Genomic DNA, 18,892 nt, shown 5'->3' with positions numbered 1-18,892 from the left:
GAGTGCAGAAGGTTAGCAGACACACAAATCTTAAGAGAACACTTTAAAAAAGGAACTAGTGCAATCAAGAGACTTCTGTTTGACCTCTCTCCTGGACAATTTCCAACTATGATGATGATAATCAAAGTTTCACAGGTTTCAAATTCCTGTCAAATGTAATTTTATGTTGAATTATTTTATTTGCTTGACTTTTTACAATCAGTCTAGACTTTCATGACTGTCACTTAGCAAAACAGAAACACTATTCATTTTTGACATTCAGAGCTACATTTAAATGGTGCATTAAAAACAAACTTGCAGGGCCAGCTCTAGGCACCAGCGCACCAAGCAGGTGCTTGGGGCGGCACTTTCCAAGGGGCGGCACTATGTGGCTTTTTTTTTTTTTTGCTAGGGGTGCAAAAAGTCGGGAGCCGGCCCTGAGCGGAAGTGAGCTGCGGCGGTGGGGGGCACAGGGAGGGCCGCAGGAAGTAACCCTGAGGGGGAGGAGGCAGAGGAACCGCTCCACCCCCCAAGCTCACCTCTGCTCCATTGCCGCCTGCTCCCCACGAGCGTGCCACCGCTCCGCTTCTCCCCCCTCCCTCCTACGCTTGTCGCACAAATCAGCTGTTTTGCGGCAAGCCTGGGAGGGAGGGGGGAGAAGCGGAGTGGCGGCGGTGCTGCGCTCAGGGGAGCAGGTGGAGCAGAGGTGAGCTGTGGCGATGGGGGGCGCAGGGAGGGCCGCAGGAAGTAACCCTGGGGTGGGGGCAGAGGAACCGCTCCCCCCTCCAGCTCACCTCCGCCTCCTCCCCCGAGCATGCTACCACTCTGCTTCTCCCCCCTCCCTCCCAGGTAGAGGAGGAGAAATGCGGTGCGCCCGGGGGAGGAGGTGGGGCTGGGGATTTGGGGAAGGGGTTGGAATGGGGCGGGAAGGGGGCGGAGTGCAGGAAAAAAATTTTGCTTGGGGTGGCAAAAAACTTGGAGCTGGCCCTGCACACTTGTACAAAATTCTGCATTTGTACATAGTTTTGTGGGCACAATGGCTACATGCACATTTTTGCTGACACAACTATTATATCCTCATATGAAACTGTGGTCTAAACAGTCAGCATTGATCCACTAGCATGAGTGGATATATTTCTGTGTCTGCAGGGGGTACATCTGGCTGCATGTCTGTAACATAGATATTTACATTTACACTGTGAAATTTTGAAAACATGACAAAAACAGAATATATAGAATAACTAATATAAGGTTCTGGTGAAATCATTTAAATACAATAGTAATGTAGTGTTACTAAATATTGCAAAGTGGGTGGAGTATACTGGCCAACTATTCTGCTGGAACAGAAGTATTAGAAAGTTAAAAATATTTGTATTACCGGTATTTATTACTGGTAAGTAGTTGCTGTGAGGATACTCAATTTAATATTCTTTCATTGCACAATCACTTTTCTGTGCCTACAACAATTCCAGAGCCCTCTTTCTTATCTAGTTACAAGAGTAAAACATGTTACTTCTGACAAAAATTATCAGTAGGGAAAACAGGAAACAATATGATATTTTATGAAATTTCTTGCTGCTTTCATTAACAATCTAAATGCCAAAGCGAAGAGAGTAACAAATAGTTACATGGCTTTATTTCAAAAGTTGTTACTTCCCACCCTCATGCAAGTACTAGAAATAATAAGATTAAATTAAAACATAGCAAATAAATATTCTGCCATAGAATTTCCCTTAAACTGACACATCTTGGCTAAATTCCTGAATAGTTAGGTTTACATCCGGTACTACAAGTTTGTAGAAACTTTTCCCCAGATAAGTATCCTGTATTGTTCATTTGTTGCATGTGTGCCTTTGCTGACTAAAATAAATAAAAAATCTGGTGAAATAATAAGAGTTTAAAATATCTCCCATGTGAACTCTCTGGACGACACCTACATGTACAATAAACGATGGGCAGCTATATAGCAGACTCAGAACATATTTTACCAGTGATTCAGAGATTCAAAATTGGGTACTACATACTCACTGCAGAGACACATTGAATTCCAATTATGTGAAAATGGCAAATTTTTGCCATAACAGGTTTTTTAAAAAAAAAACAAAAAACAGCCTTTAAATGCCATTCTACTGCGGTTTTAAACAGCAGTGCAGGGCTGATGGACAGGAGTAGGATTTTTTTAAGCAACTATTGATTAGCAGTTGTTTCACTGCAGCATTTGTATAGGTGAATACAAACACCATGGTTTTAACAGGCTGATTTTATTAAGAGCTTGAATCCTTCCCTTATTCTTCTCTTAAATCTCTCACTGTCCTCTGGCTTTTTCCCCTTGCAATACAAGCATGCACTAGGCTCTCTCATAAGAAACAAAATAAAAACACACCCTTGACTCCACTTGTCTCTGCAACTACCACCCCAACTCTCTTCCCCCTTTCATCTAAGATTATTGAATGTACTGTCTACAAGTTCTCCATGGAGTTCCTGTCCTGCAGTTCATGCCGAGACCCTCACATTCCAAATTCTGACCCTTGTCTGTTATTGAAACTACTCTCACCAAAGTCTCTAATGACCTCATCCTAGCTAATGTTCAGAACCAGTACTTCAGCCTCATCCTTCTTGACCTGTCAGCTGCCTTTGACACCACTGTAAATGATCTTCGTGAAATCATATCATCCTTTGGCTTCCAGGACTGTTCTCCTGCTCCCTCTGTAATCACTCCTTTTGTGTGTCCCATGGAGAATCCTTCTATGCACCCACCAGCTTTCTGCAGGGATTTCTTTGGTCCCCTTCTCTTCTCCCTCTATGCCTTTTCTCTGGATAATCTCATCTGCAAACACAATTCAACTACCATCTCTATGCTGACGACTCACAGATCTACCTCTCTGCTCCAGATCTGTCTCCTGTCCAAACCAAAATGTTGGTCTGCCTAATATCTCCTTGTGGATAAAAACTGTCAGCTCAAGCTCAATGTGCCTAAAATAGGGCAATCCTAATAGTTACGCTCTTCGCCCACCCACAGCCCTCCTTGCTACCTCCTTAATCACTGGGGACACCACCACCATCCTGCCTGTCGCCAAGGCCCTTAACCTGGATGTCATCTTCATCTTGCACCTGCCACTATTTCCTCACATCCAGGCTACATCTAAATCTTATTGCTTCTTTCTGAGTACCTCTCTAAGATACAGCCTTTCATATGCATTCACATGTATCCTCTAATCTCTCAATCTCCATTTTGATTACTGCAATATCCTTCTCTCTGGCCTTAACATATGCAATCTTGCCTTGCTCAGATCCATTCAGAATACTGCTGCAAAGATCATTTTCCTAGCCTGTCCCTTGGGCACTGTCACCCCTCTGTTTGCATCCCTCCATTGGCTCCTCTCCTCTAGAAGCTATTTGTCTTCATTTTCAAGGACCTTTACGGTCTAGCCCCATTCTATCTCTCATCTATCATTCAGATCTGAAAGATCAGCTCCAACCTATGATTGGTCCATGATGCCAGCCTCCATTGCCCACTTGTTAAATTTTCTAACAAGCACCATCGTGCTTTCTCCCATGCTGTCCCTTACATTTGGGAAGATCTCCCCATAAATGTTCACAAAACTAACTCATTATCCACGATCAAAACCCTTCTCTAAAGTCTCCTTTGCTCTGATGCCTAAAAAATCCTCAACAACACTTCGGGTGCTGGTGTGCTGAGCCCACAGACTATCATGCTAATGAATATTGTCTCATTGTTAACATGTACTTCCCCATCAGTCTGTATCCATCTGTTATATCTTGTCTTGTACTTAGACTATAAACTCTTTGGGGCAGGGACTGTGTTTTTTGATCTATATTTGCACAGTGCTTAGCACAATGGTGATTCAAAGCCACTAGAAAACGAAGGAATTCCCCATCTCTGGTCCTGCACCAAATGCAGGTTGGCTGAATGACAGAATCTGTCCCTTAATTTCAAAATTTGATCAAAATAGATTGTTACTTCCACTAGAATTTATGTCCCATGCTTTAACAACAAACTGATTTCTGCAAATAAATGATCAACTCCTGAATATGAGGTTTTATAATGGAAAAGCTGTCAAATCCTTAATTCCTGTACCTGAATGGTGGCACTATGATACTATCATTACTTTGCAACTGAAGTGTATGTTTGGCACTGGGAAATTACTACTTTTCAAAGACTTAAGTAATGATTCAGATGTGATGATTATTCGTCCTGTCGCTGTTTTTAAAGTGGAATCTATTTCCTGCATTTTTATCTCCTACTGTATATTTCTATTAATGCTGTCTTCCACATAGATGATACTTTCAGAGTGCTCATGCCTCTTTTGTGCTTGCTGCCCAAAAACATTCCTGCATTTTGAGTTTTACTGCTCTAAGCTAATAATAATACAGCACAGGAAAAAAGTTCAGCGTGTCTCCAGGGAGGTGTCCTGTGCAGCGATGTTACATTCACCTTACACAGAAAGCATGCTCTCAAAATTACACATTTCAGCTGGTATTGTTTATATGATGATTTTACAAGTTACACGTCTCTTTACATGTCTCTAAAATCAAACACATCAATTGTCTCAGTTCCCGGAACTTGTTCTGTTCCTTCCCTTACTTAGTTTTGGATACTAGCATTCCAGGTACTGGTCCATGAAGACTTCAGTCTTGTACTAAGACAGATAATGAACATATCTTGATTTTGAGATGTTTCCTATATGTCAAAACTTACTTCAGCTAATGCAAGGTGTTATGGGATATTTACAATAGTAGAACAGGCGTATAGTACATTTGGCCTATAAAACTATTATATTATTTGTGCTTAATGGTGCAGATAATGATATTATTAATATGATGTATGCACTTGCCAGCATATATTGGTCAACACTAATTATCACTATGGGTATTAGTATGCTTAGATTAATTATCTTCTACACAAGCTTATTAAATTAATCACATAAGTGATGTCAAAATCAAATAATTCTGAATGAAGGCATCCACAAATACTATTGTTAGTCTATGTGGTTTTATGTAAGGATTATCCTGAACAATCTATCTTTAAAAAAATATATGACAACAGCAGCCACCTTAATTCTGTCTCTCTATATCAACACATTACAATGCAGGATTTATGGCCAACCTGAAGCTAGTATAAAATCAGTTTAGTCCAACAGAATCAATACAGTCCAAAATTAAACCTAGGGGAGGGCAGAGAACTAATAGTGTTAACAAATTAAGACCTCATTTATCTCAAGAGGATGAGGGGAACTGATTGCAGCTTTCACAATGCCTTTAATGTATGTAAAGCTTTTAGCTATGATAACCTCTGAATACATGTCTGTAGACAAATAATTATTTCCAAGCTTACCACACCAGTCCAATGGCAGAATGGACATTTTGACATGCAGGCTCTACCTCTCAGTGAAAGTTATTGTTTGTGTTCCATCTTCATTCTCAGACAGTATTTCTGGACCTATTACTATTCCAGAAATACTTATTTACCAAAGCTGTGGTGTTATTCCCAGATATACTGTACCACAAGGAGCACATTAGACACTAGGCAGTAAAATACCTTTAAACTAAGCCTTGTAAAACTGTGTTAAGAATCACTTTTTAAAACTTCTGTTTATGGGGAGGTAATGTATAAAACACAGCAAATGTTCCTATACCTACAGAAGGAATATAAAGTAAATATATCCTATATACTATTCGTGGGGGAATTCTGCACCACAGTGTGTTCGCAGAATTCATGTCCTAAGCAGATTTCTTTGCTTCCTCATCATTTTCTGCAGGGAAGCAAAGGCAAGCTGCAAGAGTGGTCATGCACCCTTCCCCAGCAGTGCGGGCACGTCATTTCCAGTCCAGAGAAGTCAGCAGAGAGGCAAATCATGGAGGTGGGAAGGGCTGGAGTTGCCCATGGGTATAGATGGGGGAGAAGGCAAACAGAGGCATGGGGGAACATGTGAGGTCATGTACCTCTACCCCCTTATTCTGTGAGTGCAGAGCTGCCCGAGTGGGGAGGGTGCTGCTGGGCTCACTGACTTGGTAGCTGCACATTGCCTCCTGGATCCTAGTGCCAATCTTGCACCCCTTCTATGTGTGCTGGGCACCATCCTGTTTTCTGTACAAGGGTGAATGCCCGCATGCGGCAGGGCAAAAGGAGCGGGGGTGGGATGTGGGGAAGAGACAGTGGAGAATAACGGGGGATGGGATAGGGCAGGGAGAGGGGGATGTGGGAGTGAGGGGAGAGGGATAGCGGCAGGGGACAGTGGGGACAGGAAGGGGAGGAGATGGGGCAGTGGATGGGATGAGGAAGAAAATGGGGTAGAGGAATGGGGAGAGTGGGAGTCAGCTTGCGGCATCCCCTCAGCAGCTGAAGCTCCCCCGTTAAGCAGGCCCATTGAACTCCCACTCTAATGAGCCTGCATCTGTACTACCCCGCTGATCCCCCCACACCCAGACCCCCCATGCTGAGCCCCAACTACCTCCACCTGGACCCCCCTGCAGAGTCCCATTACCCCTGCACTCAGAACCCCCAAATGACCCCCTGTGCATCCAGATCCGCAATGAGCTGCCTGCACACAGACTGCCCTACATAGAACCTCAGGTTGCCAACCCTCCAAGATTGTCCTGGAGTCTCCAGGAATTAAAGATTGGTCTTTAATCAAAGATTATGTCATGTGATGACATCTCCAAGAATTTGTCCAACCAAAGTTGGCAACCCTAAGAGAACCCTCTCACCCCACACCTGGATCCCCCACCCCCCACACTAAGCTCCTCCACACTTGGATCCTGCTGGGTTACCTACCTACTCATCCCTGCTACACCTGGAACTTAGGACTGGGCCCAGGGTGTTTCGAGGGCAGGCCCAGCCCTTGTGCTGTGTCAGAGTCGCGTGCAGCCTCGCTGCTGAGTCCCTGTTCCAGGGGAGGGTGATCTCCCACCTCCATGCAGCCAGTGGCCTGTGCTCTCCACTGCTATGCTGGAGCATCCACATTGATTTTTTGACAAATAAAATTGGCAAAATTTTAAAATATTGTGTGCAGAAATTTTATTTTTATGTGTATTTTATTTTATTTTTTTTGGTGCAGAATTCCCTCAGGAGTAATATAGCAATCTGAGGTGAAAACTCAATTCCTTATCTGTTAAAAGTCACAAGTTTCTAGATTTAGGATCAGCCATACTTGCATCCCACACAATGATATTTTAAGCAAATAGATACATTTCAACATTAATTTCTAAAAAAATGAGCTTCTAAATATGGGAGGATGGATATTTTGAGTTAATCACAAAACAATGAAAAAGGTCAAAGTGGTGTTATTTACTAAACAGTTCTGTTTCCACATTGTGTCAAAAATTGCTGGAAGAGCAAGACATATACAAAACTAAACATCTCATGATAACGAGATATAACAACATTCAGTATTCTAACTGCTTTACTATCAAAGGAAATAGCATTCCCTTCAAATTCTTCCCACTCCCACCCCTTGCTTTGTCAATCTGGTCTCATAACAAATAATATTATAAAAAGATTGTCTTTGAGAATGGTTATGATCCTTCCTAGCTTCTTTAATTAAACTGACAGGGATAATAAGAATGGCAACGGGGGTTAGGTAAATTCCATCTACAACTTTATTATAGAGAAAAATAACAGGCAGCTATTAACAAGTCACTACTGGATGAATGACTTGGTCACTCTCCATAACTTAATCAATTTAAAAAAAACACTGGACATTTTCGCTTACAACACCTTAACCCTAGCTGCATTGTTCAAAATCAAATTGAAGGAAGAGTCTCTGACACATCAACTAATTACTGATTAATCCTGGGTTTATACATATGATTTGATCATGATTTCGTTTTCCAAGAGTGTAAGAAAAATGCCATGTTTCATTATGCTTGATTGCAAAATGAGAGAGATAAGTGTGAAATTATTTTTAATGGAATCCACTTGCTCATCTCATAGGAAGCACTTACCCATGATTATATGTGCACTTTGACAAGACTGAAGTTTCTACCTTGATTGTCACTCACTGCCTAATTAAATCTAAGACAATGAATGTCTCTCAATAAGATTAGGGCTATTATTTTTTATGTGGCATGATGACATTTTGATCCATGTTTCAGAAAAAAATGTGTGGTGTTCTACTTACCTAAAATCTTGCCAAGAACAAGGGATTTGATTGCATTGAATTCTGTACCTGAAGACAGAACGAACTGCATCCTTTCATTCTGGTTAATCTGAAAAATTGTTCAGTGAGAAACAGAAGTCGCATAATGGAAGAGAATTCAGTTGGGATGTGTAGGTAGGGGAGAGGATGAGAGAAGGTGAAAGAAAAAGAGGAGAAAAGAACAACTTGTCATTCATACCATAAAGGTTAGGATAGCAATACTAAAAAGTGAATCAGCCACTAAAAGGCAGATAATTTTATAAACAACATGGCATAACTTCTTCAGAACTCTATGATTGTGGCTGAGATACATTTAAACATTCCCACTCTAGTATACAATTCTCCTTTCTCTGAACCATTTAGATAAAGCCTTTCTATTCATCTATAGGCAGAATATAATTGGTAAGCCCTGTGAAGAGATGCAAAAGGCTCTCACTTATCTCAAAATGAAACTTTAAACATGAAACAATTAAATGTTATGCAGTGAATTCTGTGCTCCCAGAGCCATTACATAAATCGCTTGCCTTGAAATGCTGGTGACAGTGCATAACTGCATCATCCAGTTCTTATCCAAATATATTATTTGATTTGTAATGTTCAGAATAATCAATATTTATTTTACAATAGGCCCTTTTCCAGTGTCAGTTTCTACAAATATGAATTGTGTTAGCTAATCTTCCAATTTCCCTAGAAATCATGCATCAATGTAGATACAAACACATTTTCCTAGCAAGTTTTCCCCTAGTACTAAAGCAAGTGCTGAGCAACAGCTGTTAAAGAAAATAAGGGCTTTGGGTACTCATCTTTGAAAACCAGACCAAATACTTTGATTTAAATTATTGTTAAATTGTTACAGTGCACTAATACTGTTCTCTTGTACCCTCATTAAAATAAACAAAACCATTGACAACTTTTATCTGTTGGGGTAATTAGTAGAGTGTTCCACATTCACACAATCTAGGTTGAACTAGAAAATATTTCATTGCCTACTGAAATGAAATGAGAAGGTAGAAGTGACCTTTTAAAACAGACAAGGTGAATGTCAAGGGGATCTTTTTGCCTAGACTCTCACTTTTAAAGCAAGAGTCTGCTGCGTTTTGCTTTATTTCCTTGAGGTATTAAAATACAATTTATGTTGGGGGTACTCCTTTTATTGAATTTATTTATATCATTTTGCTTTGGGTCTTGTTCCATTTGATGACAACCCACTTTTTCGCTTAACTGAATTACCTCTACATAGAGCATTTCCTCCTTCCTGTTAATCTTGACATGATGAAGCAGCCCGTCAGCCATGCTTTTGAAATTGATGCTAAAGACATCCGGATCTTGATGGCTATCTAGCTTGTACCTAATCTGTAAACTTCCTGAAGGGATGGAGTAAGATATTTTAGTTTCAGAACTAAAGTATGTACAAAATAGCTAGTGTAGATCATATATACAATACTTTCTCTTTTGAGACATACATAATATGAAAAGTTGTACAAATGTCTGATTAACTTAAAGGAACAGCTTAAATAACAGACACAAATACAAACATGAAATGAATGAAAGAAATAGAAACAATGACTGGAAACCATGGTTGGTCTGGATTACAAAATTAAGATATGCCAGTTCACAGCAAATTTCCACTATGTAGCCTCATAAAAGAGTTAATGTTGCAGTTCATATCAACAGTGGTGCCCCAAATATAAGCCATAATACAGAAGAGGGCAAACTACAGCCTGCGGGATGGATCCGGCCCATCAGGACTTTCAATCAGGCCCACAGGATTGCCAGCCCTGTGGCACAGTGGAGCTAAGGCAGGCTCTCCTGCACCATGTCCCTGCAGCCCCTGGGGGATGGGACAGGCAGAGGGCTCCGTGTGCTGCCCTCGCCTGCAGGCACCACCCCCCACTGCTCCCATTGGCTGGGAACAGGGAACTGCGGCCAATGGGAGCTTCAAGGGTGTTACCTGCAGGTGAGGGCAGCATGCAGCGGAGCCACCTGCCCCCTCCCCTTCCCCAGTAGCCACTGCCATACAAGCTGGCCAGTTCCGGGAGTGACATAGGGCCAGGGCAGGCAGACAGGGAGCCTGCCTTAGCCCTTCTGCGTGCCACTGCCACCCTGGAGCCACTCAAGGTAAGTGGTGCCGGGCCAGAGCCCTGCACTCTGAAACCCTCCTGCACCCCAACCCACTGCCCTGAGCCTGCTCCCACACTCCACAGCCCCTCCTGCACCCCAACCCCCTGCCCTGAGCCCCCAACCCCCTGCCCATAGCCCCCTGCCGCACCCCACACCCTTCCTGCACCAACCCCCTGCCCTGAGCCTCCTCATGCACCCCGCCCCCTCCTGTACCCCAGAATCTTGCCCTGAGCCCCTTCCTGCACACCGCTCCCCCTCACAGTCTGCACCCCAACCCCTTGCCCCAGTCCTACATTCAGGGCTCTGCATACAATTTCCCCACCCAGATGTGGCCATCAGGCCAAAATGTTTGCCCACCCCTGCCATAATATCTAGCACTGTTCCTGAACCAATAACTGCTTTACAACCTCTAAAACTCATAGTGATTGATCATAGTGGTAGGACTGGGAATAAAATCATGATATTCTCCTACACTGGTAAGTGTAATAGCTCTGTTCCTGTTTATCAAATGTTCTGAGCACAGTGGCCACAACAGTTCATGGTTTTAAGAAGTGACAGAACTTAGGATCTTATGCTTCGGAACATCGACCTACACATCATTTGAGCTGGAGAACCTCTATTAGCTGTAGAAGTGGGGCTTTTTATCCAACAGAAAGCAATACAAGTCCCAAACACCTGCGCAGGCCTAATTTATCTGTTCACTGAAGGGCAGTGGTATAACATTAGCCAATGTATTGTGTAAGGAAGACAAAATACTTAGAATCAGGAAAAGTAGAGCAAAGATTTAAAAACAAGGATACTGGACAAAATTAACTGGCACAGCTCCACTGACTTCAACTAACTTATGTCCATTTTGGCTAAAAGTGTATTTGGCCAACTGTATTAGCTTGAAAAATTCTTTGGGTCTAGCATGGCATAATATACAATTAAAATAAATAAACTGTTATATTGTTTATCATAAAACTACATATGTTTGTCATTTCTGTGCTTTGGAAGAATGTTATAGTAAACATCTGTCAAACCTAACCAGACAGTTTATTTCAAAATAAACAAAGAATTTAATTTAGGATATTGTTATATATTACCAAAGGGTTTCCAGCATTAACCAAACAAATACTTATTTCCTATATGGATTAAACAAATATTGTAGGAATAAATCATTTTAATCAGGTATTGCTGCAATAATTTTTTCATGTGGAAAGCATTTATTTTTTGGCCTTGCTGAAAAATAAATCTTGCACCTAAAGAAAGTGACAATGGAACAAACATGCTTTGGTTGGGATTTGGGTCTGAGAATCAGAAGAAATTCAGAGTTGTTACGATAGTTCTGAATTTCAGTTGTAATTTTGTTCATTTGGTTTTGTTGTTGTTGAGCACTCACCGTTTTTGGCAAGAATAACTGAGAGGTACTCCTTGTAGAAGGAGCTCACATAAAGCAGTAAGCTTGGAGTCCGTGTTGTCCGAAAGGTAAATGAGATTACCTCCCTGATCAGAGTCATGTCAGCGTAGAAAGAAGAAGCATGAGAACTGGAATTTTTAGCTAAGGTGTAATATTCTTGAAAATTGTATACCACTGAGGTGCCAGCTCCAAAATAGGCAGAAATCTCTGAAATGACATGTAATTTAGTTTTGTTAACATCCTGCAACCAAATATTAAGGTTTTTCTTTTTTTACAGAAAGGATTTTTAAAATATTCATAACTACTATGATTAAACTGGAAAAGAAATAACAGTAGCACTGTTGATCAGCATGGTAGATAAGAATATGGGCCAGGATTGCCCTCTCCGCAACCAATCCACACATGAGGGGACCCTCTACACACAGATTTCCCCTTCCTTGTGAAAGTGTATGTGTTCAACCATTTCTGCTGTACTATCCTGCCCTCCTTCAGACCCTGTGTAGGGTGCTCTCTGATTTAGGATTTGATGTTGGAGGAGGGGGCAGAGTGAATAGGATGGGGCACAGAATGTCCCCCTTAAATCCCTGTAGAAATTACCTGGTACAGATAACACAGATTGGAGCTATCTTCTCTTTTCCACATAGCCCTCAGACCTCAGAGACATTTTGGAAAGTACCATGACCCATAGGAGTAAAGTGACCTTGTTATAGTCAGTAGATGAAGAAGGCCTATTAGTGTAGGTCATCCAGTGCTTCCAGCTGCAGCACAGAATTATTCTCTACAGTATATAGGCTAATGTTACCTTGTCTAGTTTAAAACTTCTCAATCAGTGAGGTTTCAAATCCTAAACAGGATAAAGAGCCTTATCTTGTGAACCTAACTACTGCTGTGTACTTCCAGGGACTTTGCGGGACTGGATCTCAGATGTCTTTCTTTGTCATAAATATTTAAAATGGATTTTGCTAAAAAGTTCATATTTCCTTCTACAGTGTATTATTTCTCCAGTCTAAGAACTTAATAATAGTTAGGTGTCATATTTTGGGAAGTTATTTAAAAAATAAAAATAAATGAAACATCAGGTTAAATAATGCAGTAGGAATTTCAGGTTTACTAATCTTACTGTTAAGAAATGAATTTACCATGTATTGAAGGTTTTATGTAAAAGCAGATAATTTCTCAAAAATGGGTTTTATCCACTCCCTTTGCAGTTTCTCAGTATATTACTGCAAGGTGTGTTTGTGAGGATGCATTGGCTCTCAAATAATAGAAATGGCAGGAGCACACGGAGCTCCATTTCTGCCTCTTTGGCCTGACCCTGTGAATGCGAGTGTGATCACTGATAATGATGGGAGTTGAGGTCACTCAGCACTTTGCAGGAGACACTCAACACCTTGTGGGAACAGGCCCTTCATTTTTAGCTGCCTAACAGGATTATTAAAAAATAACAGAAGTATTATTTGGATTATTTTATTACTGAAAATTCAAATCTGTAGCCTTCTAATTGACCATCAGTGCACACAATTAATGGAAAATGTTAACAATTGTGAGCCCATTCATATTTCCTGGATCTACATGCAGTGGGAGCCATTTAGCTCTCTCCTTCAGGAAAACAACGTAATTAGATCTTCCCCTTCTTCCCACCCATAATTAACCCCCCTTCTGAAATTTGGATTTGGAGGACAGAAATTAAATAGTTTGTTGGCTGACCTTAAAAATACATCCCTTAACTACAATCTTGTAAAAGGAAACCAGAAATACGGAAAAATGTGACGGCGTCTTTTAACACACAACTCCGCCGCCCCACCTATAATAAAATGCCCATATGCCCTAGTTTCGTCATTTACCAAGATTAGCTGGCTAAACTATTTAGACTTCCTTTTGAAGTTCTCTGGTTCATTATCTGGAAGGTGCAGACAAACAGTTTTCTAAGCCCTCTTCGCATTAGCAAAAGGCATTACCACAGCTAGCAGTTGTAATTTTTGATTCTAACAGCAGAGATACATCAAGCAGGGAAGGTTACTGATGCTCTCAAGTAATGTGAGTATCAGCTTTAAAAAGTATATACTGAATATAATCCTTTGGAGACCCATAACGGGGTTTAAGTGAACTATTCACTGGCTCTGCAGAAATATAGCTGAAAGCATTTTTTTTACATTAAATAAAGGTGAATTAAAGAGACATTTTTGCAAATAGAAGTTTGAAGTGTATAGAGGCATCTCTTCAGATAGTGGTGTAGAGCTTGCTCCAGATTGTATGACTTGGAATAGTTTGCAAGGATTACCATTTTCAATTATTCATAATGCCAGAAGAGATCATTTTATAATCAATACTCAGTAGTTACATGCTTCCACATGTGACAGATTTACTATTTATGCTTGCCTTTCTTACAGAATGGCCCGGTGTAAGCAGAAGAAGCGCAGTCACAAGAGAATCCATTGTATTTCTCTCTACATTTTCCTCCATTGTGACACAGGTTACCATAGCTGCTACAATGTCCAGGACAACCTGGTTCAACTCCTGGAGTTATTTTTGCTCTCTCTTCCAGGTCCAGGGCTATTCCATTTAACTGCAAAGAACGAACACATCCCAGAAATCCTTTCTGCCTGGATGCTGTTCCACCTGAAATAAATCCATGTGAACTTTTTAAATTAAAAAGAATGGATGTGTAAGAGCCTCTATGTTTTACAACCCCAAACATTTCATTATGGTCTATGCATGTGCAAATATTGATAAGTAACTCTGAAGGTATATCTTGGTTTTTGTTTTTGTCAAGTAATTACAGCAAACTCTTGAAGCTTTTTATCAAAGGAAAAGATTTCGCACAACAAAAGATACCAAACAAAGGTACGTTGTATTAATTCACAGAAGAGGAATATGTGAGTCTTAGATTAAAAAAAAAAAGTCCACAACACCTCTATGTTAGGACAGGAAGTATAGTCCAGTGGTTAGGGCCCCAGCCAGGGACCTGGCAGACCCAAATTCGATTCCCTGCTCTGCTGCAGAATTCCTGTGTGATTTTGAACAAGTGACTTAGATTCTCAGTGCCTCATTTCCCCAACTATAAAATAGGGGGAGTACTTCCTTACCTTGCAAAGGTGTTGTGGGTATGAATACATAAAAGACAGTGAGGTCCTCAGATGTGGGGGTCATATACATACTATAGATAGATAATTTACTCTTCCCTTCTTTAGATTTCTCTGTGTTCTGACTTTTTTATGTTTGTCTTTAAGACTGTAAACTCTTTGGAGCAGAGATGATCTTTATGTGGAGCACTGAACACACTATATGGTGCAAAGAGCCATAAAGGTATAGAATCTGGTCTCCGAGGAATTCCTCTAGTACAGAGGGCATGCAAAGGTGCTTTCCTTGGCAAAAGGAAGCTGGAGTGCCTCTGGCTATTCCTGGCTAACAGAATGGCCTCTTTGGGGCTACAGGCAGCCAGGTGAAAGTAAGGGTAGTTCTGAGGCTGCTCTAACTCGTGCTAGGAGCTGAAGTGGTTCCCAACCAGCCCTAGAATAGGAAAGGTACAAAAGTGCCTAAAACAGCTTATCCCTCTACTGTCCAGATAGTGAAGTGAGAGGAGCTAGGTTACATCCATGACCTGGACTTTCTGTCTATTTTCCATTATAATGACAGTCTTACTTTCTTGTTTTTAAGTGGAATATAACCACTATTTTAATGCCCAGTACTCTATTTTTTCCATATATGTAAATACCATTGACTTTAGTGAGCGTATCAAGTAAGGAGCACTATTAGAACTCAGCCCTTTGTTTCTATCAGTGGATCTATCTAAATATTTAGTTACTGCAAGCCTTCATTCAGCAGTCCTTTATATCAACATAAATATTCAGTTGCCACTGCTGCCAGGATTTTAACAGATACATACAGTCTTTAGCATTCTCAGCTACAGCTGAAAAAAGAGAGAGATGGGGGGAAAAAAACCCTAAGAGAAACCTGACTATTGTGGTTTTTAGTCCTTTGATCTTACTTACAAATCTTCCTTTGTGGTCTCATATTTGATTGCCATTGTTTCTGTATGGTATGTCTCCTGACAGCTAACATCTTATTCATTATGGTATTCAGACAGATTAGGCAATCTACAATCCTTGTGAGAACAATACTTGCCAGTTGTTAATAATTGCTGGTCTAACATGCATCTAGAATTAGCGTCCTTTAAAAAGCAAAGACAGCAAGTACCATACAAGTCCAATATTGTCTGCAATTCTTATGTATTTCCAAAAAAATATTTTTAGTTAAAATCTTATATCCAGTTTTTCTCAAACTTCTCTCTCTCTCTCTCTCTCTCTTTTTTTTTTAATGATTCTAAGAACACATTTACTTCCTCCTTTGAAGAATTTTGGAGCTTTAGTGGAAAAGCTTGATTTTAACTGTCCATAAAGCAGAATGGGAGAGATGTGGGTTTTAGCTAATGAGTTACTTATAACAAGAGCTGGTGTGAATTATTTTTACAAAGTTATTAGGGTTTTCTCCCGTCACAGTTAGAAATTTGGAGGAAAACTTTAGTTGAAATTTCATCAACAACACTACTCAATACATATGAGAAACAAATACAAACAAAGGTCTTAAGTATGAATTAAACTTTATAGTATCCAGAAAGATATCTGCTACCTATACACCAGTTTTATGACTTTCTAATGTTATATACTACAATAATGCATCAAATATCCTTGTGAAACACTAATTTGAATGCTTGTTATTTATATAACATCTAAAGTGTATGTACTTTACAAACAAATAAATGATAATGTTTCTACTCTGAGATTACAATTTTAATACACAAGAAGATGACTCATAGGTAATTATGGCAGTCATTATGCAAATAAGTTGATACATTAATAAGGATTGACTCTGCTAATGCAATTCTTAAACCACTGTTAACTAGATGTTTTCACTAGCCTATACGGGCTAAAAAATAATGACAGATTGTACAGTTAATAAAAATAGACAAATAAAAAGTTTTATTATCCCTCCCCAAAGAAAAATGTCATTTGACTTAACAGAAAATAATAATAAAAAAATCAGCCTGATCATATGAATAAGCTGGGAGTTGTTGAAAAGACACAGTTTCCTATAGGCTGAGTTAACTGTAAAACAAAATAAATGACAGATTCACATTGATCCATATGATATAATTAAAGCCACAAAACATAGACATTAGCTAAAGGCAATTAATGAGTGTCAACAAAATTTTCTGAAGCATTCACTGTATCAGATGTGGGAAAAACATTTGGGCAAGTAAAGTTAGTTTGGTCAAGCTCTAATAAACCATTTGTGTTCCATCAAACTTTTATTATACCATTTGGATATTATACATTTAAGCAAATGCCACTTTGTATGACTTCTGCTCCGAAGAGTAATTGCAAAAATCTTTGAGGGATTGCAAGGTAGTGTAGTATAACAGATTGGGGAGGATAGCTCAGTGGTTTGAGCATTGGCCTGCTAAACCCAGCGTTGTAAGTTCAATCCTTAAGAGAGCCAGTTAGGGACCTGGGGCAAAATCAGTACTTGGTCCTGCTAGTGAAGGCAGGGGGCTGGACTCAATGACCTTTCAGGGTCCCTTCCAATTCTATAAGATATGTTTCTATTTGACCCAAGGATCTAAAATGAAAAGAATCAGCAAATTTTTCACAGAGCAATCATAATAATAATAATAATAGACATCTTACACTGTAACTAAAAAAAAAAAAATGTTGTTATAACAGAAGTTATCCATATGTTATACCTAACTTGAAGAAAGCAAGCCAGGCTGCTTATTCAGATAAATATAAAACCATTTTTTGACCTGCTTACCTCACAATATGAGATGGGTCTACAGACATTTATGCAGGTGAGAAACTATTTGGCTAAATGAATTACAAATCTCTCCACTCAAAGCTCAATAAGCCCATAAGTGAATTGCTGAACAGTGACATTGACTGGCATTGGGAATAAAGGCATAAACAGATATTGAAACAGTGAAAAATACTGGTCACCAATCTACCAATTTTACAGTGGCATGAGTTATCAGGGATGCATTATTAATATGTGCCTCTTCTGGAGGACAAGATTAATGTCTTACAAGGAAGAGTTTCATTTGTATCAAGTAACAAATAACTCACAAAAGAAGTTGCACTTCTTAAGTTGGTTCTCTTAAATTTCACCAGTATATGTACAGGAGACCTATCCTCCATGAACTTTTCTCATTCTTTTATGAACCCAGTTATATTTTTTGCGCTTCACAACAACCCATGGGAATGAGTTCCACAGGTTGACTCTGTGTTGTGTGAAGAACATGTTTGTTTTAACCCAGCTGCCTACTGATTTCATTGGTTCTTGTGTTATGTGAAGGGATAAATAACACTTTGCTATTCATTTTCTCCACACTATTCATGATTTTATAGACCACTATCATATTCTTGCTTAGTCATCTCTTTTCTAAAATGAAGTCTTTAATCTCTCCTCATACGGAAGCTGTTCCATTCTCCTGACCATTTTTGTTGCCCTACTCTGCACCTTTTCCAATTCCAATATACCTTTTTTGAGAATGGGTAACCAGAACGGCAAGCAATACTCAAGGTGTGAGAATACAAAGGATTCATACAGTGTCATTATGATGTTTTTTATTTTATTATCTATCCCTTTCCAAATGGTTCTTAACGTTCCATTACCTTTTTGACTGTTGCTCTACACTGAGTGGATGTTTTCAAAGAACTATCCACAATAACTCTAAGATCTCCTTTTTTTGAGTGGTAACAGTGAATTTAGACACCATCATTTTGTATGTATATTTGGGATTATTTTTTTCCAATATGCAGTACTTTGCACCTATTAACATTGAATTTCATCGGCCATTTTGTCACCTAGAGAGAATGTAGGTGAGGCACTATCTTGTTACTTAGAGTATGGTTTTTAGGTGTATCTGCCTCTCATACACCCTCTCTCAACTCCCTCAAAAACTCCCTATTTGATGCTCCTTTTTACTAGCTCCTCTGGTTGCTTAGGATCTGACTTTTTAAATCCCTGTTCTCCCTGAGTTAGCCCCAAACTTTTGTCAAGGGACAAGGGATCAAAGGATAGCAGGATAGAGCCTTGTTAGTAAGCTCTCAACGTAGCTTAGCACACTCCTGCCACAGTCCAGATCTAGTGGTGTCACATTATAGAAGGCACTCACCCCACCTCCACAACAGGTACCTTTGGGAGTCTTTTTATCTCTTACCCACACAGTTCCTGAGCC

At 40.0% G+C, this 18,892-nt stretch overlaps 1 protein-coding gene across 3 annotated transcripts in view; it reads right to left on the bottom strand.

The window, feature by feature from the left end:
• The window catches only part of LOC123372908 (contactin-associated protein-like 4), a 302,483-nt gene that overhangs the window by 10,895 nt on the left and 272,696 nt on the right, over nucleotides 1-18,892 (bottom strand). For all 3 annotated transcript variants that reach the window (XM_045021533.1, XM_045021534.1, XM_045021535.1), the window contains 4 exons: nucleotides 14,038-14,277; nucleotides 11,641-11,865; nucleotides 9,369-9,502; nucleotides 8,121-8,208 (listed from right to left, as the gene is read on the bottom strand). In XM_045021533.1, coding sequence (XP_044877468.1) covers nucleotides 8,121-8,208; nucleotides 9,369-9,502; nucleotides 11,641-11,865; nucleotides 14,038-14,277 — 687 coding nt within the window. The remainder of the gene's footprint in view (nucleotides 1-8,120; nucleotides 8,209-9,368; nucleotides 9,503-11,640; nucleotides 11,866-14,037; nucleotides 14,278-18,892) is intronic.

Source organism: Mauremys mutica, chromosome 6 (genome assembly GCF_020497125.1).
Source record: "Mauremys mutica isolate MM-2020 ecotype Southern chromosome 6, ASM2049712v1, whole genome shotgun sequence".
Lineage (NCBI taxonomy): Eukaryota > Metazoa > Chordata > Testudines > Geoemydidae > Mauremys > Mauremys mutica.
This window is presented reverse-complemented; position numbering and strand designations above follow the sequence as displayed.